This window comes from Primulina tabacum, chromosome 6 (genome assembly GCF_025594145.1).
Source record: "Primulina tabacum isolate GXHZ01 chromosome 6, ASM2559414v2, whole genome shotgun sequence".
NCBI classification, from domain to species: domain Eukaryota; kingdom Viridiplantae; phylum Streptophyta; class Magnoliopsida; order Lamiales; family Gesneriaceae; genus Primulina; species Primulina tabacum.
This window is the reverse complement of record NC_134555.1, coordinates 7260966-7284480: the sequence shown is the minus strand read 5'-3', so window position 1 is coordinate 7284480 and position 23515 is coordinate 7260966. Positions and strand designations below refer to the sequence as shown.

General features: G+C 37.3%; 4 protein-coding genes, 1 long non-coding RNA gene and 1 other non-coding gene across 13 annotated transcripts; 1 reads left to right on the top strand and 5 right to left on the bottom strand.

The window, feature by feature from the left end:
- Positions 1–1033: 1033 nt before the first annotated feature.
- On the bottom strand, positions 1034–2013 carry LOC142548047 (uncharacterized). 2 transcript variants are annotated; one of them, XR_012820849.1, is made up of 3 exons: positions 1810–2013; positions 1443–1760; positions 1034–1353 (listed from the first exon to the last, which is right to left on the bottom strand). It is a non-coding gene; the product is annotated as an uncharacterized LOC142548047 (long non-coding RNA). The 2 variants fall into 2 exon arrangements; XR_012820850.1 differs by having other exon boundaries at positions 1035–1353; positions 1443–1682.
- Positions 2014–6593: 4580 nt separating this feature from the next.
- Positions 6594–10168, bottom strand: LOC142549064 (uncharacterized). Of its 2 annotated transcripts, XR_012821050.1 has the most exons (7): positions 9654–10168; positions 8556–8633; positions 7786–7820; positions 7641–7696; positions 7333–7431; positions 7040–7205; positions 6594–6838 (listed from the first exon to the last, which is right to left on the bottom strand). XR_012821050.1 is itself a non-coding variant. In XM_075657814.1 (6 exons), the coding sequence occupies exons 1-6, from the start codon at positions 10083–10085 to the stop codon at positions 7147–7149; spliced, it is 759 nt and encodes a 252-aa protein (XP_075513929.1). In that variant the 5' UTR covers positions 10086–10167; the 3' UTR covers positions 6594–7146. The 2 variants fall into 2 exon arrangements, 1 of the variants encoding a protein (XP_075513929.1); XM_075657814.1 differs by having other exon boundaries at positions 6594–7205; positions 9654–10167.
- A 1217-nt stretch (positions 10169–11385) lies between these two features.
- LOC142549063 (uncharacterized) lies at positions 11386–15944 on the bottom strand. 6 transcript variants are annotated; one of them, XR_012821047.1, is made up of 12 exons: positions 15716–15943; positions 15507–15620; positions 14573–14683; positions 14430–14492; positions 14217–14330; positions 13975–14124; positions 13678–13755; positions 13351–13572; positions 13176–13262; positions 12619–12785; positions 11940–12032; positions 11386–11812 (listed from the first exon to the last, which is right to left on the bottom strand). XR_012821047.1 is itself a non-coding variant. In XM_075657810.1 (12 exons), the coding sequence occupies exons 1-12, from the start codon at positions 15890–15892 to the stop codon at positions 11753–11755; spliced, it is 1389 nt and encodes a 462-aa protein (XP_075513925.1). In that variant the 5' UTR covers positions 15893–15942; the 3' UTR covers positions 11386–11752. The 6 variants fall into 6 exon arrangements, 3 of the variants coding, with proteins under 3 accessions (XP_075513925.1, XP_075513928.1, XP_075513927.1); XR_012821048.1 differs by having other exon boundaries at positions 12619–12738; positions 13176–13246; XR_012821049.1 differs by having other exon boundaries at positions 12619–12738; positions 13176–13231.
- Positions 15945–16677: 733 nt separating this feature from the next.
- LOC142549062 (receptor-like protein kinase THESEUS 1) lies at positions 16678–19859 on the bottom strand. The gene has a single exon (XM_075657809.1). The coding sequence runs from the start codon at positions 19337–19339 to the stop codon at positions 16802–16804; it is 2538 nt and encodes an 845-aa protein (XP_075513924.1). The 5' UTR covers positions 19340–19859; the 3' UTR covers positions 16678–16801.
- A 456-nt stretch (positions 19860–20315) lies between these two features.
- TRNAQ-CUG (transfer RNA glutamine (anticodon CUG)) lies at positions 20316–20387 on the top strand. Its single transcript has one exon. It is a non-coding gene; the product is annotated as a tRNA-Gln (tRNA).
- A 1814-nt stretch (positions 20388–22201) lies between these two features.
- On the bottom strand, positions 22202–23447 carry LOC142549061 (NAC domain-containing protein 72-like). Its single transcript, XM_075657808.1, is given in 4 exon segments — positions 22202–22685; positions 22775–22895; positions 22897–23038; positions 23130–23447. Coding segments are annotated over 4 exon segments (531 nt in total). The 5' UTR covers positions 23311–23447; the 3' UTR covers positions 22202–22598.
- Between the last annotated feature and the right edge of the window lie 68 nt (positions 23448–23515).

Genomic DNA, 23515 nt, shown 5'->3' with positions numbered 1-23515 from the left:
TACGGATATCGAGGAGACAAGCTCATTATTGCCTTGGAATATGAAATGATTTTTCGACGGTATAAATGTTAAAGCATGAGTTATAATGACATCCTTTGGACTACCCGAGAATACTAAACGACATTACATTCAAAGCCCGAGAGATATGAGGCCTCGGCACTATTTATTAAGCCCGAAAGATATGAGGTCCCGGCGTCTTATTCAAAACCCGGGTTGTATCAGACCCCAGTATCCTATTTCATCTATGGGATATTTGAAGCCCCCGATGCTCTTACACATGCTGAAATTATGTTTCAACAAAAGTACAAGTATGACTGATCGGGACAGCGAGTCAAGCTCTAGCCCGACTATTTTAGGGATGGGTGGTGATACCCCCGTAAGGATCCGGGTCATCATTAACCCAGTTTGTTACTTGGATAGCCTAGATCATAGCCAATGTGCCAGTTATTTTCCTGAAGACCCGGGCAAATCTTCTATTCCCGAGCACTACGGCTCTTCCCGGGCAAACATCATAAGCCCGGGCTCTCCACCAACCACCCAGGCCACCTCGAGAATTGCACCACACTCGAGTATGATTGATACAGGTCGTCTAATCTGTCAGAACTACTTGCACTTGGAGTGTCCTAGAAGTCATCAGAAGCTAGTATGGGCAACCGATTTACCATACTTAGTAGGTGGCACGAGAATCGAGATACCTATTCCATTTTCTACTATAAATAGCAGGTATTAATGTCATTTAATGATTCTGAAATCTTTGAACTCTAAAGCACTTACATATTTTCTCTCAAAATATTGTTTGTTTTCATCTGAAAACCTGCTGACTTTAGCATCGGAGTGGCCACACCGGACACCCATCCGACGCCCATTCACGAGTTCTTTTCATTGTTTGCAGGTGCTATCACAGCCATTATCTTCACTCAAAATTCCCAAACACTATAATTTGTTGATTTGATCTGTTGGAACTCCTAACCCGGCTCACCCATTTCAGCGAGATTACATCAGTGTGTCTTTCACATCTATCAAAATACTAAAAGAACATGTTTATTGTTTTTATTTCTGGTAAAAGTCTCTGACAAATGTCAAAGGTTGGAGTAAAATTCTTTATTAGGATGTTGTTTCTTGATTAAAGAAATGAGATGATGAAGCATATCTAACGCCTATCGCAATAATCAGCAACTTATATCAAACAAAATGAAAGAAAAAAAGTGTCGGGAGTTTCTCCATTAGCACATAGATCCACATGCCAAGAAGTTCAAAATAACATCAACTACATCAAACACTTAAACATGCATACCTAGACATTGACAGAGCAAAAGAGTTCCCAACTGGATGAGTTGCCCCCATGTTCCCAATCTGTCCAAGGAGCAAAATACAAGAAACTAAGAACAAATATTCTTTCAGATTTTCTTCCATGAACAGAACTACATAAAGCATTATTCCACATGCATGTGTCTCTCTAAATCAACTTTTCCAGACGCAGACATCACCATTCCAGGGAACTGGTAGCCAATGTTTGGCCAACCTTGATTAGACAAGGTGGTGCCATTTGGCCTTTGTTGTGCATTGGCAGGAACTTTCTGCATTCCACCTGAACCATTCACTGCGGCAGCCATTAGAAGAGACTGTTGTTGAGCTAGCAAGGAGAGTTGGTGGTGGACACAAAATGGTGAAACCATATTAGACTGCATAAGAGAAAATGGTATTGACTTGGATTCTGAATCATGGGACAAGCAGCAATTGAAATACAGTCACCATGAAACCTAAAAAAAAAATCATGGGACAGCAGACACTCTTTTACTCAAAACATACCTTATCAAAGAGAGAGAAAATATCACATTTTGCATCTTTTTCCAGGTGTTTCCATGGAAGTTGATGTGATTGAAGGTGAATCTTTGAAAAGATCTCCAATGTAAGAAGTGGATTGGGTCTTAGTATCAACGAGTGTTGCTGGGCCAATATTCTCTTTCAAAGATGACATATCAGCTGCTGCAATTTCCAAAGGTTACTTTTAGTCTTTAGAATACATTAATGTTTAATTGGGCTAATGTATTAACGTAAAAATCATTCTGTAAATCACATTAAAAAATCATGTATAATCGGATATTGCGATAAATTGTTTGTAAAGTAAATAAAATATATAACGTTGGTCAAAGTTATGAAAAAGGAAGAAGATGAGTTGTGGGAAATATTAAATCTTCCGTATATTTCCTTGAATGAATACAAGAGTCTTTTATATGTACAATTGATGTTAATAAAAGAATTAAGAAAATAGAAGATAAAACTAATCTGTTACAACAGAAGAGTATTCTCCTAACTTCCAGAAGCATCCAAGTGATATCCTCTACAACCATGTGCAACATATGGTGCATGATGCATGACATCACTTGACTTCCCCCCGCAAGCTCAGCTGGGGATTTAAACCAAGGCAGAGCTTGAGTCTTAATCGATGAAAGGCAGCGGAGGATAACGGTTTAGTTAAAATATCGGCTGCTTGATCAATCGAGGGAACATGTTGGACACATAGAGTTTTAGAGAGAACATTTTCTCTTACAAAATAAAGATCCAGCTCGATATGTTTAGATTTGGAGTGTAACACTGGATTTGCACTCAAAGAGATGGTGCTGAGGTTGTCACACCATAAGACAGGAGATTGAAATGGTGGAATACGTAACTCAGTGAGCAAAGACTGAAGCCAGACCAATTCTGAAGTGGCATTTGCTAAGCTACGATATTCAGCTTGAGTTTTTATTTTAAAAACCCACTTGCAGCCAATAATTGAGGCATCGACAGGAGCAGGAACCAAAGTCCATGTTTGATTTTGGATCAAGGCATCATACTCAGACTGCATAGCCCGACGCCACTCAGAATGTGAAAGAGCTTCCTTCAGAGAGGTAGGCTCATGAACATGAAGAAGCTGTGAAGCATAAACTTTGGGCTTATATATACCATCTTTAGATCGAGTAAGCATGGGATGGACATTCACAGGAGTTGGTTCAGGTTGCCGAGAAGCAACAAAGTCAGAGGATGTAGGAGCAGGAGTAGGAGGTGACTCCGAGGCTACAATATCATGATGTATAGGCTCAACAGAAGATTGAGAGAGGGATGGTAAACATGGTTGGGAGATAGAAGGAATGAATAAAATAGGAGAAGAGGGATTGGTATTGGTAGTGGGGAAAGATTTATTTTGTGCAAAAGGAAACGAAAATTCATCAAATTTGACATGTCGGGAGATGTATATACGACCATCATCACTTAAACACTTATATCCCTTATGATGAATACTATATCCCAAAAACGTGCATGATTGAGATCTAAATTCTAGTTTATGAGAGTTGTATGGCCGAAGATATAGGAAACATTGACACCCAAAAATTCGAAGAAGAGAATAGTCTGGAGCAGTGTTTGTTAGTCTTGTAAGAGGGACTGCCCCATGCGTGGCAGTGGTAGGAAGACGATTAATAAGGTAAACGGCAGTTGCGAAGGCATCATCCCAAAATTTGATAGGCATGTGAGCATGGGCAAGAAGAGAAAGACCCATGTCAACAATGTGCCAGTGTTTTCGTTCAACGAATCCATTTTGTTCGGAGGTGTGAGGACAAGTACGACGATGAACAATGCCACATTGTTGAAAGAAGGAAACTAGAGGTCTAAACTCCCCTCCCCAGTCAGTTTGTAGTGCTTTGATTTTTGTGTCAAATTGAAGTTCAACTTGAGTTTTGAATTGATGAAAAATTTGGAATACTTTAGACTTTGCTTTGAGGAAAAAGATCCATGTAAATCTACTATATGCATCAACAAAGCTGAGATAGTATCGATAGCCATTGGTAGACATAGTGTGGGCCGGTCCCCATACATCAGAGTAAATCAATTGTAATGGTTTGGTGTAACTTGTATGAGAGGAATGAAATAATAGCCGATGATTTTTACCAAGTTCACATGAGGAACAGAAACTAAAATTGTCATTTCTTGAAAGAGAAACATTACAATAATGTAAGATGTTCTTGACAGTAGCTAAGTTAGCGTGTCCTAGTATATTGTGCCAGTGGTTAAGAGTGGACGATGCCACTTTAGGAAGAGCCTGGAGCACTTGACTGGAGGAGGAGTGTGTTGAAAGAGGTTGGGCTGTTAAGCAAACAGTTGTAGGAGATGAGGGAGGAACTGATTTTCCCATCGAGAATCGATATAGTCCCTCATGCAACATGCCTTTGAGGATGATTTGCCTGGTTGATCGATCCTTCACAGTACAAAAGGTTGGGTGAAATTCAAAAAAGACATCATTGTCTGTAGCAAATTTACTAACACTAGGTAAATTTTTGGTAATGTGTGGGACATGAAGAAGTTGATTTAAACGAAGAACACGAGATGATGAAGTAGATAAGAATTGAGAGTTTCCAATGTGAGTGATAGGCAAACCTGTTCCATCGCCCATGTGAACTTTACCTCCTCCATTATAAGCATCTCCAAGAGATAAATTAGAGAGATCATTTGTGACATGATGCGAGGCACCGGAGTCTAGGAACCACCGTTCATCAGGAACTATCTCTGATTGTGTCATTATCCCTGCAGTAGTAGCTCTTTGATCGGACATATTACGAGCATGAGAGAAATTGATAGAGCCAGATCCTTGCTTCCGCTGTGATGGAACAAAGTCTTTGTCGAACCGGTAGTAGCATTTTTCAGCTACATGACCAGTGTAGCCACATATTTGACAGGTAGGACGGTTGTTGGTATTTCCAGACCAGCCCTTCCTTTCACCACGATAAGGTCGACCATAACCACGACCTCTTCGATTAGTTTGTCCTTGTGGATTATTGTGATCCTTTGATTGAGTTGCAGTAGTGTAATTGACTGTGGGTGCCGTACCTTCCACATTGACTGTGTAAGACTCAATGTGGCCTTCATGTGAGAGTAGCAGAGCTCCCACTTCGGAGGATGATAGTGTATCAATCCTAGAGGTCACATGTACGACAACAGAGTCGTATTCCATCCCTACTCCACCAAGAATGTAGAGAATATGATCATCTTCAGATATTGAATGACCACATGCTGCCAAAGTATCCACAACGCCCTTCATTTTGCCAAGGTAATCCTTCATGCTTAGATTACCCTTCTTTAGAGTCTGCAATTGAAGCTTATATTGCATTATACGGGCTTTGGATCTGGTGGCAATAATGTGGAAATTCTTTTCCAGATCTGAGCTGATGTATGGCAGCCCCAATCATTTGACATTGGATTCCTTCAGTCATGGATGCCAATAGAAAAGAAAATAGAAGTTGATCCTGTCGATTCCAGGAAACATATAATGGATTCAAACCTTCCACAAATTCTTCACTGAGAATCGTTTTGGGTGGGACAGATGACGATTCATCAATAAAAAGCTCGAGACCCAGACCTCGGATACCAGCTAGAACTTGAAGATTCCAGAGCAGATAATTCTCGTCATTGAGCTTGACGGAATTAATCTGATTAGCTGGGTTTATCATCGTAAAGTTAGCTGATAAATTGGCAAATGTGGTGGTGCTAGACCCAGGAGTCGAAGTAGTTTCCGCCATTGATATGGTTCTGATACCAAGTTATGAAAAGGGAAGAAGATGAGTTGTGGGAAATATTAAATCTTCCGTATATTTCCTTGAATGAATACAAGAGTCTTTTATATGTACAATTGATGTTAATAAAAGAGTTAAGAAAATAGAAGATAAAACTAATCTGTTACAACAGAAGATTATTCTCGTAACTTCCAGAAGCATCCAAGTGAGATCCTCTACAACCATGTGCAGCATATGGTGCATGATACATGACATCACTTGACTGTCAAACATTCACGTAATCCACCAACTCAAACATTTATAAAGACATTTGAATTTATATTTTATCTCTACTATTTTATTACCACTAAATAGGGTATAATAACTGTTTTTGATTTAAATGTGAATTTTTTCATTTTTCATTTTTTTTATCCTGATCATATGTCCCACATTTAATATGTTCATTAAAAAAATAGTTCTCTCGATTTTTATTTATTTATTTTTTTTAAAAAAAGAGATAAGTTGGGTGTCATAATTGTCCTTATTTGATATAACGATCGAATCGTGGTGCTTGAGCTGTTGTATGATTAAAAGATTTGAGTTGCACCATTACTACTAGCTATAGTTTTTGATAAAATGACAAGCGATCGGTCTTATAATTGATATCAGAATTCTAATAAAAAAACGTGAATATTAGTTGGTGCAATAATGAAGATTATCTAGCGGCGAGAGTCCGTAGTCGTGGATAGGTAGCCTTTTTGTTGCTGTCAAGAGGATACCATTTCAACCACACATAAATTATTTAATTTACATAATCGGATATCTTGATTTTTTTATATTAAAATTTATTTATGAGAAAAAAGAAATTAATCTTCCAGTGATTACCTCACTTATTGAGCTACTCTTTTGAATTGGATACATTGGGTGGCATCACTTAATTTATCCTTTACACAAAAACTGTGATAATGACACAAATCTCCAACACAACTGAAAAAAAATTATTTTTTTATGTCAAAAATATTATTTTTCATTATAATTATAGATTTAAATCGACTCGTCTCAAAAATATAAATCCGTGAGACCATTTAACGACAGATTTACTCATTCCATATGTATTTCAACAGAATTTCTAACCATACAAACACTCAATCTTACAAAATTCATTTTTGTTTTCCCATATACCAGTACATAATATTTGAAATACCTTCCATGTTGATTAAAGGCCTTCTAAGTTTGCTGCACCTCACGGCCTTTATCTCCTTGCAGAACTTTGGGTTCGACTTCTTGGGGTATTATCAAATTCCAACATGATTCTGTGAGTTGACAACAATGTACGGTGACAAAATAAAGTAACAATGGAGTCCAACTGCAGAATAATTTACACCAATACTGTGAAATAGAATATATGACATGAGATAAAACTGCACAACATCATTCCACAACCTCTAAACCGGATCAACGAAACACATCGGAAAAGTCTATCAAACAAATCACGAGGGCGATTGATTACCAACCTTGGGCATCATTATGCTTTCACCTTTCTGTTTACTAACAAAAATACTAGCCGTTATGGGTAAGAGATCGTTTCATTTACAATAGTCTTCCTGTGCAGAAGCTTGGCTCAATCAGCGTCTCTTATTTCGGCTTCCACATCCACAACAGCAACAGACGATTTCTTACCTATACAGAAGATTAAGATATATCAACACAAAAGCGTGTAAAAAGTCCAAATTATAGTAGCATAGTGACATTGCAAAGAAAATGAAATCCTTGATAAATTGCTGTTATAGAGTTGAGATGACCAAACCTTTTTCTTTACGAGGAGAAAAGTCGCCGAATGCTTGATCAAACGGTGTCGATTGGTTCGAGAACTTCACGGCTTCCTTCACAAATTCATTGTCCACCACTGAAAAACAAATAAGCAAGAAGCCATCTTAGCACAAAAGAGATGGGGGGCTTTTCAAACCTATCCTGCTAGATCCACCTTATGCCCCACAAATTTTACCTTTGAAAGATATTTATAGGGTAGCGTGTAGAAATATTACTTTTGAGACAGATAATTTCGATGGTTTGATTTCGTTCCGAATCTTAGGATACATTAGAACTTAGCTTTACCTGAGAATGGCTGACTACAAAACGGGCACAGCTGCAAATCATCTTTCAGAGTAGATCTGCAACAGATAAATTGTAAATCAGCCATTGAAATGGTGGAAATTATACTTAATTTTTTGATAATATCACGAGTTTAAGCATATCTTACTTGAAAACTTGAAATTCATTTCCACAGTTTGGGCACTGCATGTAAAACGGTTTCGTAAATTGATACAGTTTTAAAAACACAAGTGGACGTAATATATTACAAGCCTGGTAGCACATGCAATGCTTGACTATTAGCATTTGTTTAGACAATATTGTTGTTGTTTCTATAAGTAAACTAATCACATTCAATATGGAAAAAGTAGGTGCATTTTAATAAATTCAATTGATGACACACCAAAGAAACAATTGCAAGGTAATCTTACTATTTATTTTGGAAAGGTAATATGATACACAAGCAGGAAAATAAAAATCCAAATGAAGCAAAAAATGTATTTCCTTGTCTGATAAAAGTTAACTTTAAAACAGTTCAGAAAGTTCATTGGCAATCACAACCTCTCTGGCACCCTTTGTTCAGTTCAGATCTCTTGTCCAAAATGGTGTTCCAATTCTTATTCCTATATAGAAATGAATAATACTTGTCCTTGAAAAAAATGTGAGAATATTTTAACACGTGCTCCGTTAATCTTACATTGGAACACAAAGTGGAACTGCTATCCACAACTGAGAAAGAGATAGCGTGATCTTTAACTGAAACTAATCAAGTCGAGGATCTTGTTTTTTCTCTTAATATTCAGGAGACAACTCGTTTGATCCAAATCTCCTCAGGCAAACATGTACAATTGGTTCATGAGACAATGTGGACATATCAAGTTTCCTAACATAGGAAATAAGTGAAACACTGAGCATCAATGAAAGTTAAGGATATCTTACGCTTCCTTGAACTATATCTTGTCCAGCCCACCAAAGAAAGGCTCCGATGCCCACAATTGGTACAAGCACTGCAATAAGCTGAATCTAAGGAATCAGTAATGTCAACATAAAGAGCTCAAAGGGAGAGTATATTATTATTATTTTTTTAATTAAAAAATAAGAAAAAGAAAAGGAAAATTCACATTCATGGACACGATTTGACTCGAAATCAGAATTTATATCCTAAGAAACTAACATATTCACACTTGAGCTGTTTGGTTGGCCATAGAGGATATTATTGTTTGGTAGTAATATAATAATGAATATCATAACATCTAAAAAGTAATTTTGCAAAGCATAAACGAAAAATTAAGTACTTGAATTAAGAATAATTAATCCAAATTGTTGAAAAAATCCATGGGCATGGCAAGATGCATCTAGATGTTGAGAAATGCTAACTGGAAACCAAATTCAAGGCCTCCATGACATGAAATATATCCCGTTTGCTTGACTGATATCACTAGCTAGATTGCCATGGAACTATTACATAAACAAGTTGATTGCTTAATACATTTGCAGAGGATAATTAACGCATCGCATTTGCATGGGAAAAAAAAATTAAAGATTGCAAATGGATCAATCTGCCTTTCTGAGTTGTGTCTGCTGGCTAGCACGCTAATTAGCACTCATCTGCCAATTACCTCATCATTTTTTTCCCAAATGGATACTTACAAAAACAATACATTAAGGTGAACTCAAAACTGACAACAGCCACGAAGCCAAACATTGGAGCACACAACCCCCACCCCCACTCCACACCACCCTACCCCACCCGATAACAAGAGAGTTCACGATCAAAGAATTGTGCCAATACGATCACACTAACGTTGACCACTTATAAGCATAAAAAACTCATGAATTTTACAATCCCATGATATTATGTTACTATTTTAGGACACGGTGCAACACTGGAGTCTGGTAGCTAATAACAACCAGATATATACTTGCAAAGATTGACAATGAACACTTCTGAAATCGTGACAAAAGTAAAGATACATCTAACAATTCAAAACAGTACAAAAAAATCATCATCACATATAAAAGAAAACAGAGAGATACCCAGAGGGAAACAATAGCGTCCAGAAGCCACCCCAGCTGCCCAGTCATAGAAAGATAAGTCAGGAGAATTGCCAAAGCAAGATTCCCCAAAACCCTTGCAGTCTCACTATTAACCCCTCCACCCCTTCCGCCGCCGCCGCCAATCCCATCAAACCTTTTTTTGAAATTCACCAAGACAACCCTTCTCCCCCTCCTCACCAAAATCCCATCTTTGTTCCAGCTCGATCCAAAATATGACAACCTATTCCTCAAAGCTCCGGTCTTGAACCCGTCTTTGGTTACAAACTCAATCTTTACTCTTGAACCAGTGTAGTAACTAACGGGCTGTAAAAATCTCAACTTGTAGCTATGTTTCTTGTTTGGATAGCCATTTTGTTTGTGTAGAGCCTTTAAAGCCGGGAAATTGATGGAAATTTGTAAGAGTGCTTGCATGGCAAAGTCAGTCCTCTGTCGAGCGTGGCTATGGAGGTTGAACAGTTAAACTTCAAGATTTGATAAATGGATAAAATTGAATGGATTTTATAGACGTGGTCCACTGGACAAGATTTTTATGCAAAACCACTGAAATTAATTGTTGTTTTATATACAATTACATTACTTTGCATAATCACCTTGTTGGCAAGAAAATTTTTTTTTTCTCCTCAAGAAAAAAAGTCATTTTCTTAATGAATATATAACTCATCTCGTGTCGATTTTTAACTTATTTTATCAAAATATATTTGATCAACATCTACTACATTCCCTGCCAAACTTAATACAGAATATCTCTAAATTTATAACATCCACATATTATTTTAAAATTGATCAACCAAACAAATTTTGTATGGTTTAATATCTATAATAAAAAAATATTGAAAAAAAATAACATCAACAATCACATTTAGCAAAATCTTCGAAATCCCGAACTATCTCGAATCTCAATATCTATAATAAAAAAAATATTGAAAAAAAATTACATCAACAATCACATTTAGCAAAATCTTCAAAAGTATCTCTATATGTTGAGAGAGGGATCTGACATGTAGTCTCCATTCGATAGGATTCTCATCCCGACCTGAATTATATTAATAATATTGTTTCAAATATTTTTTATACTTTTCTATCTCCACGAGTTTTCAATTAGTAAAAACCTAACCGATTATTTCTCTGTTGAGCAATATCTTTCGATCAGTTTGATTTGATTATGCTATTAATAATAGTTTCTTGAATCTTTCTACTTAGTATTTAGTACTCATCTCGCATGTTTTTGTTGAATTTTGATTATATGGAACACGTATTGTTTAATTTTGGTATTGATATTAGCCAAAATCTGTTTCCAACCCTTGAAATTTTCCCACATGGGTCTGCCATTATTCTTCATAATTTGTTGATTTTGGTTGTCCATGAATAATATAACAAGAATTATGTTTCAATATCAAAAGTATAAGATTATCATATGCAACGTTTAATCATCACTCCGTCATCCCATAATTTGAGGCTTCAGAGAAAATTGGGAAATGTTGGATTGATTTCCAAATATGAATGGATTTGATAGAGGCAAAGTTTTATCCACACCTGCTTGCTATTCTGCATTCTTTGAATTTATGATCTTTTAGAACAAAATTTTGGCGATTCTGTCTATTTTTACCCCCTTATATTTTTAGAAAAAAACACTCACAATTCTTGTTAGGAGATGATGGAGTAAAAGTGTCGGTCCTTATCCGATGCGGCAATTAAAGAATAACATTCATAATATATCATATAGAAATTAAAATCAAATAACGTTGTGGCTGCCTGCATTACTGCGTGTTTTTTCTCATAAAAGACGCATACACAGCAGCACAGTAGAACCTTACATCAACCAAGAACAGGGGGATAAAACCAAAAAGGGGAAATCAATAACCAGAACCATGTAAGACGAGCCTCGTATACCGTGAGCTTTTTCTCCCAGTCGATCAGTTCATTTCCCTTGATAGACATGCTATATCCCTGAAACCATGTCGAAGCCAAGCTCCCAAGCAACCCCGCAAGGGGTAAAAAAACCCTCATAATGGTCATTTTCCGAATAGCACCGTTGAAGTCATTAAAGAACCATGACTTTGTCCTGGAAGATGATTATTTTATAAGGATTTTAGTACCTCCCCTAGAACTAGTCCCCACTGAGTCCAATGGCTGCCACCCTATTTAAGAAATTTAGACAGCATCGTCAGCTGATAACCTGTAAAATGATCTCTCTCCGACATATGCTTTTGACAATAACATGGTTATTACATTCATAAAAGGTGAAGCGAGACATGGGTTGCCCACCTGACAAAAAACAGTGAAAGGTTCCCTGAGTGGTCCATCGCATGAAAGTTCACTTGTACTTCCATCAATAAAAGTTCCATCCGCAAATATTACCTTCATAACGCAAGAACAAACTGAAAAGAATGATAACTAAACAACTTAACATGAGAGGGTTTAACTTACATACTAACACATCTCGCTGATGAACTTTTAAAAAATATAAATGCATACATTATAAAACAGAAAATTCATAACATGACAAAGCATCGCTGTGCGAATCAATGAGAATTTGATTTATCTATAAAACCAAGGAAAAAACAGACACCGGAAACTTGGTTAAATTAAAATGAGTATCCCTAAGAGACCAAGATTACAAATTAAACAACCAGTCATATGGCCCAGATCACCAAAATGCCATAGGGGAATTGAACGGGGGATCAGAGAGAGTGAGACAAGGAGTTTCCGTCATTAGTACTTGCGCACAATATGCCATGAATATAGTGTAATTGAACGGGGGATCAGAGAGAGTGAGACAAGGAGTTTCCGTCATTAGTACTTGCGCACAATATGCCATGAATATAGTGTAAACAAATATCCAAGGGCTGATTTGAAATAAAGCTTCAAAGATCAACTATCACAGATAATTTTCCCACTTTATCGCAGTGAGGCAGTTGTATTCATCAGTTCAGTTAAAGCATACCTCAGATGCATAGCCAGGAGTTGCACCTGCTATGGGCTTGGTAAATGAACTAACTGGAGAACTTCTCTGCACAGCCTCACAGAAGGCAAGCAGGCGTTTACGGCTTCCAAGTTGTACTGCCTAAAAGCAGAACGGGGAAAATGTGTTCCATCAGTGTCAGCTACTAGCTGTACAGATCAAACTTAATTTTAAACGAAACGATCCCAATATATTTCTCCAAAGCAGCAATTTACAAGTACAGGCAATAGGGCTTGACAAAGAAAACAGTGTAGTGACATATAATTTTATTTTTTAAGATATTTCTGCCACAGCTAGCAGAATAACAGGTTACAATATGATGGAGATGTAGATGAAGTTCACACAAGCCCTGGATCTCTGCCAAGTGAATCGGAGATGACACAGCGTACCCCTCCCAATAAAATTCATAATGCTGAGAAGGAAATATCATTCATCCGAATTCCAAAGTAGTTGTCCTAAGAGAAAATATGTCCAAAACATTTTATGAAAATATAGTGGTACACATTTGGGAGGTAAAATTTACTGTATAGTGTATAGACCTGTACGACATCATGGCGTGGTACCCGACACCTTGGTTGCACCTTGAATCCTCGAGCTGCCATGACTTCAGCTATTAGAAAACTTCCCTAATATGAGGTATATCATATCATTGCAGGGTAGATATGACAGAAGAAAAGGATGAAAAACAAGGCGAATAGGATGGTAAATGGTTACCTTAATAGCTTCCCCAACCATTTGTGGTGCAAGGAATAAACCCTGGAAAAATAGACGCATAATATCACCAGGAGCAGAGCCACAATCAACTCCAAGACCTGGTGCAGAGAGACGAGCAGCTGCTGCAGCTACCCATTTTTCCCTTCCAGCAACATACCCTCCGCATGGTACAATTGTTCCTCCAGGGTTTTTGATAAAACTTCCAGCAATTAGATCTGCGCCCTGCCAGCCATGAATAGCATAACACAAATTTCACAATTCAAAAGTCGAGACTCAAGAGTGTTTGGGAGGAGAAGGAATCTCAAAAGCACAGACCATGTGGCATACCACTATAGGAGGCTCACAGCTCTCCACAAATTCACCATAACAATTATCCACCATGACAAAGCAATTGGGGTTCTGCAACTGCACATAAACATGTAAAGTATTTGAACGCAGGTCAACTAGCATCACATAAATAAGATGAACTGGAAACTGAGAAACCGAAAAGAAGAAAAAGCATTCGAAGATTTAGTTGCCCAAATATGATGAAATTTCACTGGTCTCCTGTTCCTCGTTCATCTCATCAATATTGAACATTGTCTCCGACACCAATGACATGAACTCAGTTCTTGAGATGTTTACCTTAATAATCTTTATCGCCCTTCCTATATCATCTATACTCAAGCTTCGACGCCATGAATAACCGCATGACCTCTGTATGAGCGCGCATTTTGTATGAGATTTCAATGCAATTTTTAGGGCATCCCAGTCAAGCCCTCCATCCTCAGCAAGCTGATTAAAAATTTAGAAAGATTTATAACATATAGGCAAAATAAATGTCAACATATTCGCGAGAAAGAAAAGTATATGGTTAAATAACTCACTGGCACTTCTCTGTATTCAATTCCAAAATCTTTTAAAGAACCTAAGCAGTTGGAGTCCCTGATTCCGATAACTTCCTCCAATGTATCATAAGGAGCACCAGCAACTGCCAGAAGCTGACAAAGTATCAGTCAACATGTATCAATAACTAAATTTGACGCACAACATGGCATGGACAAAGAGCTGAGAAGAACAAGAACAAAACATAAAATTACCTCATCTCCTGGCCTTAGAAAAGCAAACAAAGCACAGGTAATAGCATGTGTGCCTGAAAAAAACTGGTTATAAAGGACGGAAATAAGAAACCATATTATAGTCAGAGACAAACAGAGATAAAGCAAGCAACAACTGAAAAAACCTGTGCTCGAACAATGGCAGATTCAGCACAAAAAATTTCTGCAAAAGCTCGATCTAGAGCTTCTCGTCCTCCAGCTTCTTCATGACCATAACCTGTGCTACCACCAAAATGCTGGCATAGACACAAATATGAATGAAAATTCATAACATTTATTTGGATCCACGACAATGCTGCATTTAGTAGAAGCCAAGGTAACAAAAGTATAGTTATGTCTTTGCTACGGCTATCCCAACATGACATTCATGTGCTGTAATAGGTTACTCCTGTTTGATAGTCCGGTAATTTACTGAAGTCACTTGTTTGAACTGGAGCATAAAGTGATCGCCAATATGACATTCTAGGGATGCAATTCATGGTGTTCAGTTTTCTTATATACGACAAGGAATTTTTATTGGTCGAATAGGAACTAGAACAAGTGAATAATCAAAATCAGAACTACAACCGGGACCTTAAGTTCCGGGAACCAGCCCGTGAGCATCCGTGCTTAAGATTAAAGGTAGGAAAATCATGACCCTCGACCTGCCGGTTGGAGTGGATCATGACTTGTGGCCAAGTCTAAAATTTCATTAGACAGAAAGTAGCTCTGAAATAAGTGTGGATCCAAAGTTTCTTAATTCGAATTATTTAACCAACCTAGCCACGACATACTTACACTCCATTACACAATCAACGGTGCAAGTAAAAGTAATCAGCTGCTGGACACAAGGAGTAAGGTACTAAGGCCACTCCCTTCACTAACTAGACCTCTAGAAAATCAGCGCACATTTCGCGCAGGAAAAGTACATTTACCAACAAAACTTCTGCCCTTTGTTCGAGTATCACAAAGAGGGTAGTCAAATCATTCTTACAGAGTTCCAAAAACTCTCTTGAAGTAAACTAGCATAAGCAAATGAACACAACCGCACCAACCAAACAAATAAGCACAAATTCTCACATGTGATCCAACTCGTGCATTCTGAAAAGCCTTAAGAACACGCGCAGTATTACGCGCCACCAAATTATCCACTGCCCGAAACTCCGAGTACAATGACTCCACGGCTTTCTCAACCTACATGATAAACCATTCAATTTCTTTCAGAAGAATAATCAATTTTCTAAGAACCACATGCAGAAAGGTGAGAAAAATGTAAGGATTTCTCCTACCTCAGGGACGAAGGGTAGTTCCTGTTGATGTCTAAAATCGAGCGCAGCAGATGATCTTGTGCTCACAGAAACTGAGGCTCCGAGGTTCCGTGTAGCTCGGGTTGAATAAGCGGCGTTGATGGGCCGTGTCAAGGGGAAAACATGCGTCAGATAAGCGGAGGATAAGACCGCAGACATTTTTCTGGCGCCCTGGAGAATGAAGCAACTGGAGAACGGGAACGGGTGCTCTATCGGTTAATATTGGGCTTCTGGGCCCATTTGTGAGCCTTGGCCCGCCAGAAGAATTTACATGTAACCTCTAAAAAATATTAAAAAACGCATCCTTTTTATAAAAAAAATCAAAGACATTTTATTTTTATGTTATAAGAACTCACACATTTACCGTATTTGGTAAAAGATTTTTTTGTCTCATCGGATCTTAAATGCTATTAATTTTACATAAGGTGTTTTACGATTTTTTTTAAATTTTTGCGAACATATTGAATAACCATAGACAAAAATTTTTGTGAGATGGTCTAACGCATCGTATTTTGTGAGACAAATATCTTATTTGAGTCATGCATGAAAAATATTACTTTTTATTGTGAATATCGGTAGAGTTGATCCGTACCAACTAAGCTTTTTGTCATGGTTCGATATACCAACTTTATTCATAATTCTTTATAATGTTTACTATTTGAAAAGAAAACTCTAAGAGCACTCACATTGCATTAATGAGTAATTATTAACACCAATTAATATTCATGCACTAATGTGGAGATATACATTATTAATTTTGGTTGTCATATCAGCATAAAAATTCATCAGAATTAATCTCATTAATTCACATAAACCAAAAAAGTCAAACGGCTCTTTTGACTATATATATATGTGGCTAAATCTGGACCATGGATCTATACATGGGACACTGCTCCCACATGGTGAAATATTCCACTATTTGGAGCCCTCTAAATCTCAAGCATGAATCAATTTATATTATATTATATTATATTACACCATAAAAAAGTGTGGAAATTTTCCAGGATAAAAGAATTACACAATCACTTCATGCTGTATGGAAGGGTACATTATCGAAAATTGTTTCTCTCACCTTCCACGCGGATTCACAAGCTGGGAGAAAACTGCAGTTGTTGCACCATCTTCGGTGTCATCATCGGTTCCAAAAGGCGCTCCTTCGATCATACTCATGCTATTATCAAATGGCTCCAGTGGGGTCATTGGGAATCCCGGGATATGGTTCGTACTGTTGTCGTCAGGTTCCGTGAGAGCTGAAGCCGTCTCCTCGAGCTGAAGTGCGTATTCGAGGTTCCACAGAACGTCACCCATCGAGGGCCTGTCGACACCATGTTCAGCCAAACATTTTTCTGCCGTCTCCCCAAATTTCTTCAGAGAAGCAGGATTAACCTTTCCTACGAGGTTTTTGTCCATGATTTGGTCCAACATTCCTTTCTTTTGGCAAGCCATTGCCCATTCCGCAATGTTAACTTGCTCCCTGGGAAGCACGGGATTCAAAGCCGGCCTTGTACAAAGCACCTCCATAAGAACGACGCCAAACGAGTACACATCAGATTTTTCTGTGAGTTGTTGCCGCCTGAAATATTCAGGATCTAGGTATCCGAAGCTGCCCTTTACGGCTGTACTGACATGAGTTTGATCGAGAGAAGGTCCAGTTTTGGACAGACCAAAATCAGCTACCTTCGCTACAAAAGCTTCATCCAAGAGAATATTGGTTGTTTTCACATCACGGTGAATAATACTTTGAGCTGCTCCAGTATGGAGATAATGAATTCCTCTAGCTGCACCGATACATATTTCGATACGCTGCTTCCAGGAAAGAGGTGGAAAATCAGTTCCGTACAGATGGCTTCGTAGAGGCCCATTTGCCATGTATTCATACACAAGAATCATCTCTGACCTTTCGTCACAATAGCCAATCAGAGACACCAAGTGGCGATGACGAAGTTTGGATAACATTTCAATCTCAGTGCGGAATTCAGCAAGGCCTTGCTCGGATCTTGGATTTCCTCGTTTGATGGCAACTCTAGTTCCATCTTCCAGTGTTCCTTTGTACACCCTACCAAAGCCACCAACACCAAGAAGCAAGTTTTCATCAAATTTCTTTGTGGCATCCATTATTTCTTGAAACATGAAGATTCGACCTAGGTCGGAAGAAGCTAATGATATGCAGCTAGCCGTACCACTCTTTCGAGAAGTTGTGGACATTTTTGACACAGTCAAAGAGTTTACATACAACGGTAGTCTGAGCCATGAATTTCCTTCGTGGGAAGACTTTGGTCGACGAGCCACGAAGTAGAAGAAACACAATCCTATTATTGCCAATGCAGCTACAGAACCAACCACAGAGCCAATTATAATGCTCATCTTGTTCCTTTTGGGAGGTGACACAATGAGAGTCTCAACCGACAGAAGTCCACTCAAGCTTCTGGCCTCATTGCTAATCTTCATGATTTCTAAACCATTCATTATAGCATTTAACACATCAACACTTGTATCTGGACCGACACTAACAGTCAATGTATCTGAATCAGCTGGAATTTTATATACAAAATCTCTGTAATAAGGCACGTCCAAGTTTCCGGCTTGATTTGACAGGTCCAGACTCTCAAGAGCAATATCAGAATTGATAAACAGGTTGAATATGAGGCTATTCATAGATTTGCTCACGATATCACAGAAATGAACTCGTATGAAATATGAGAAACTCGGATCAGCTAAAAAGACCCAAGTGATATTGAAGTTCACATTGGCTACATCTGCATCTCCCATTGTTTCAGCAGTAGCATAAACATAGTTCGGTGCAATTTCAGGTGAAACAGAAGTACTGTATTTAATGTTCGAAGGGTCGACAGAAACATTCATCGCAGAGCTATTCACATGAAGGTACTTCTCGTCATTCTCCCAAGTTCTTCCCAGGGTGTCATTCTGAGCTGTGATAAGAGGGCCTCCCATGTTTACACGATAAACAGTTTCGAGAGCAAGTCCAGAAAGCCCTTCAGAATGACCGGAGGGGGATACCGCATATGCCTGTTCCGGAATCAGGTTGTCGGGGATGGATACAACTTCAATGGCATTAACAAATGCAACAGAACCATTCACGGGAACAAAAGTGATCGACAAGCTATCTGTAGTGACATTGATTGCATATTCTTTAAAGAGGTAAGAACCACTGTAACTCTTAAAAGTCACGTCGTTCAAGAGCACAAAATCGTCAGTCACCACAGTGATTGCCGCAGAAGTCAAATCATTGCCCGGGATTGGGTAAAAATAAAGACGAACCCAATGCCGGCCTTCTTGTTTGATATCAAACTTGTATGATGCTACTCTAGTAAAGATTCTAGCAGACTGATAGATAGGAAACGGGGCAGTGGAATTCGAGGTGGCAACAAAAGAATTCTCTTGGCTCTTCAGGGAGACCGAAGCATAACCCGAATCAGGACTATAGTTCTTACCAAGAAATGCCACATTTTGCAAAGATCCACAAGCAAGCAAGTAATTATCAATGGGAGTAAATTCAGCATAAGATTTGAACATATCAACAAGCCCAAGCACAAACACAGCAACAAAAATAGGAACCCACTTCACTAAAGTCATAGCTAATGACATCTTAAGCAACAAACCTCCAATTTAAGCAGCTTCCTCGGATAAACAAAGATTTTATACTTCTCCAATCCCTATGAACCAATATTATATAACAAGAAAATAAACCGCTTCCCAAGAAAAATGCCAAGAATCATAACCTCAAAAATTCCCAGATCTAAATGCAAAGCAACTCAACAGTACAGCCAACCACTACAACTCAAGGTGCAGCAGTTTTGGCTCAAAAAAAGGAAAATGGTACGAGAGAAATGGAAGTTTGGTATCACACAAGAGACAAAAATCAAAGCTTTTTCAAGATCATTTACCTTTACTCGGCACACAGCTTAAAGGCCTGTAATAATGTGACGCAGATTGAACTGTTTTTGCACCACCATGAAAGCTCAAAACACTTACCAATAGTCCAATATTAAATAGAAAAGACCCTTTACAGGCTGTTGATCAGGCTGTCAATTTACAAGCAAGGGCCCATTGGAAGCGGAACTGAAGAAACTCAACCCCTCATTTCCATTTCAAACAACTCTTTCTTTTCCCTTTTTTCTTTTGAAATGAAATAATAAATCATGCAAAATTAGAAAATTAATTTGGATAATACCCACGTTGATATTTTTGTACTATATAAACTGAAATTTGCAAACTTATTTTTTTTAAAAAAACTCTCTTGTTTTTTTTTTAAATAAATTTACGTATTGAATAATGCTGAAACATTTATGTAATTAATTCGATTTAATCCTATGATTAATTTATTTTTTATTTTAACTAAACGTTTTAAAAAAATCGTAGATTCTTTTATATTCTAATTTAATTATTCATAACTAACATAATTAATTATCATTTTTTGGTTGGGAAAAGAAGGTTTCTCACAATCGGATAGTCGCAAACTTAGCACACTTAACTAATAATAAATAATAATAATGGTATGTATTTGTAGTTGAAATACATAAAGATTAAAATATATAATTTATCGAAAATTGATTGGGAAAATGGTCCCATGGTCTAGTGGTGAGGACATTGGACTCTGAATCCAGTAACCCGAGTTCAAATCTCGGTGGGACCTGACCGTTTATTTTTATATATTTTTTTTGTGAATAACCGATTTATTCAATTTTTAACCACTTTATTATAATTTTTGTGGGTGGCTGGTATCTCATTTATTTATTTATATATTATTAAGAATTATGAAAAGTTACCCATCAAACTCACATTTTTCTGGCACACGATTCAGAGTTTTGAGAAATTATTGTGATAAATTTGAGTGTCGATTTCGAGTTTGTTCTGTTTTATCTAGACCGAGTCGAGTGTTCGTTTTAAATTCAAACAAAAAACATCTTTTCATTTATTCATATTTTATCGACTTATCAAAATCTTCTACTAATTAAAAATATTTTTATATTTATCTATATTTTTAAAATTTTAAATTATCATATCACTTTAAATAAAAATATCTTATTTGAATCATTATAATTATTATAATGTTGCACGCAGTAGAACACTATTATCTATATGCTCTTCTAATGAATTACATGTTCATATCAACTATGGTTTTTTTAATTAACTTAATTGTTATTTATTGTATCATAAACAATTTTATGAGGCGATAAGAAAAGTATTACTTTCATGCCAAAAATATTACTTTTATTGTAAATATAGACAGAGTGACTCATCTCACGAATAAAAATTCATAAACTCTTTTAACAAAAGATTTACTTTTATTTTATTGTATTAAAATATTTTATTAGGAAAAATACATTAGCAGACAAAATTAAACTTCAAAGTGGAAGAGGACAGGACTGGACAATCCACCGCATCCAGCGTTGCAAACATTTGCATCTGGACACGAACCCGTGGCTCAAACAGATACAATTAATTTCTTTAAGTAATCCAAGTTCATTGAACTGAACTAATTATGAAAATCTTCGTATTAGGTTTTACTCATACAGCTTCACATATCTATTTTCTCAAGATCGATTTATTCGTTCCATATATTTAAAATAAAAAATAATATTTTTGACATAAAAAATTTCACTAATCGAGTCAGGTCAGAGATATGTTTCATAGAATTGATCTGTGAGACTATCTCATCGTAGTTTTTGTGAAATTCACGTGTGCCTTCATTTTTGTTAGGGCTCGGATTCCTTTTATTTATTATTTGATTTGAATTTGAGTCGAAGACAACTAATCGTTCTTGCGGTGCCTACCACCCATATGTAGGTGTCGAACATGCTGTAATTCCGTCACCCAAAGAATATGATATATTTACATAAATGCCCCCAACAATCTTATTTAAAATTTCTCTATAAAATTATATAAAAAAAAATTGGATTACTGATCTATACTATGGTAAAATTATATAAAAAAAAATTGGATTACTGATCTATACTATGGTTGTCAAAGGATCAATCCGCCCCGCCATCAAATCCGGTGGGGTGGGTCGGCCCGTCAATATGAAAGGTTGAAAAAACCTTAACCCCCGCCCGTCCGTCATGGGTCGCATGTTGGGTTGTACTAAAAGTTGACAATTAAAAACATACGAACTAAAAATCTTTATTTTAAACATTCATATTATTCCTAAAATGCTCTTTTTTCCTTTGCTTGATAACAATAAACCTATTTTTTGGGAAATTCCCTTTGGAGTTTTGGCTATAGCTATAGTAGTCGTATATTACATGTTTTGATACAATAATAAAAATATGTTCACAAAATATATATCCAAATTCAAAAATCGAAATAAAAAAATTACTTATGATATGTCATCTTCATTATCGCATAAAACTGAATTTAAGAATAAAATATTATTCTCAATCGATTTTTATTGATATAAATAAACTTTAAACGAAAATTTTATAAACAGATGAATGAATTTTGATATCTGGGATATAACAATACCAAATTCTCCTCACTTAATCCTACTCGTAAAAATCAATACAAATATAACACATTTTGTCACCACATAGTACAAATCTTTATCTATCATTTTTCTTATCAATCATTTAATAATCATATAATTCCGCCAACATCCTGGAAGGTAAGGGGTATAAGTGTCATTTCAAAATTTTCTATTCCCCTGGTGCTGTTGGGCTTGCATAAGTTCGGGTAGGGGGTTAAGCCCAGCTAATGTGGCCCAATCGAAATTTCCGGAGCTCAAATTCTGAAGGTTCAGTTTCAGAGAATCCATTCTCGGCAAACTGGCGAAGCGGTCGTCCATCTGTTCCAAGGACTCCAAAACGCCGTCGTACTGAGACGAGAAAGACGGGGAAGAACCGTGGCCTTACTCTCTGCTCTCAACTTCAGAAGTGTCGAGGCCACGTTTTCTTGAAATCTTCTTGTAAATTCGGCAAAGCACCCCATCATCCAACTAAAATCAATCAATTAAAAAAAAAGACCCATCAACGAAAAAAACACAAAAACGAAAACAAGAAATTTCGCAAGATTCGATCATTTTACCTTTGAGCTGCCATGCCTTCTTGAAGGTTCAGAGATCCGATATTCATGCATGATCCAATCGGTTTTCGATCCTTTCGGCGCTTTCCCTTTGTAGAAAACAAGGGACTTCTTGATACCGACTTTTCTTCGCGGTGATGATCTTATCAGTCCCGGTGGCTTTCCAGTATCCAGATCCGGCGACCCTGTTAGGCCTGGAACCGTTGGGGTACTTTCTGTCTCTTGGGCTGAAGAAATACCATTCCTTTTCTCCAAACATGGCCTTGCCTTCACCACACCAAAATAAAAAACCAAAGACCCATTCAGAATATTGAATCAACTTTGAGAAATGAGGAATTTGATTCGAGTTTGTACTTACAGGGAAGAACCCATGGATCGAATTTGTACAAATCGATCTCTCCGATGATCTGCAAGGGGAAATGGTGGCCTGCAACTTTCCTGCTGAGGTACTGCACCAAGAGCTCCTCGTCTGTGGGGAAGAAACGAAACCCAGGTGGCAAATTCAGCTGCGAGACTGTATCAGGTCGTGGAAAAACCATTGTTACTTCAGATTTTAATTTCTTGTGCAACTCGTAATTTGTTTCTTCTTTTATTTTGTTATTTTGCGGGCGGTATATATCTACATATATACGAAAGCCTGAATAAGTTGTAATGGGCCTGTTTTTGCCCGGTTGCCAGTCACTAAAAGTCCACGCGTTCCATTCTTGTTTCTCTCAAATACACGTGTTTTACGTTGGGCTCTCC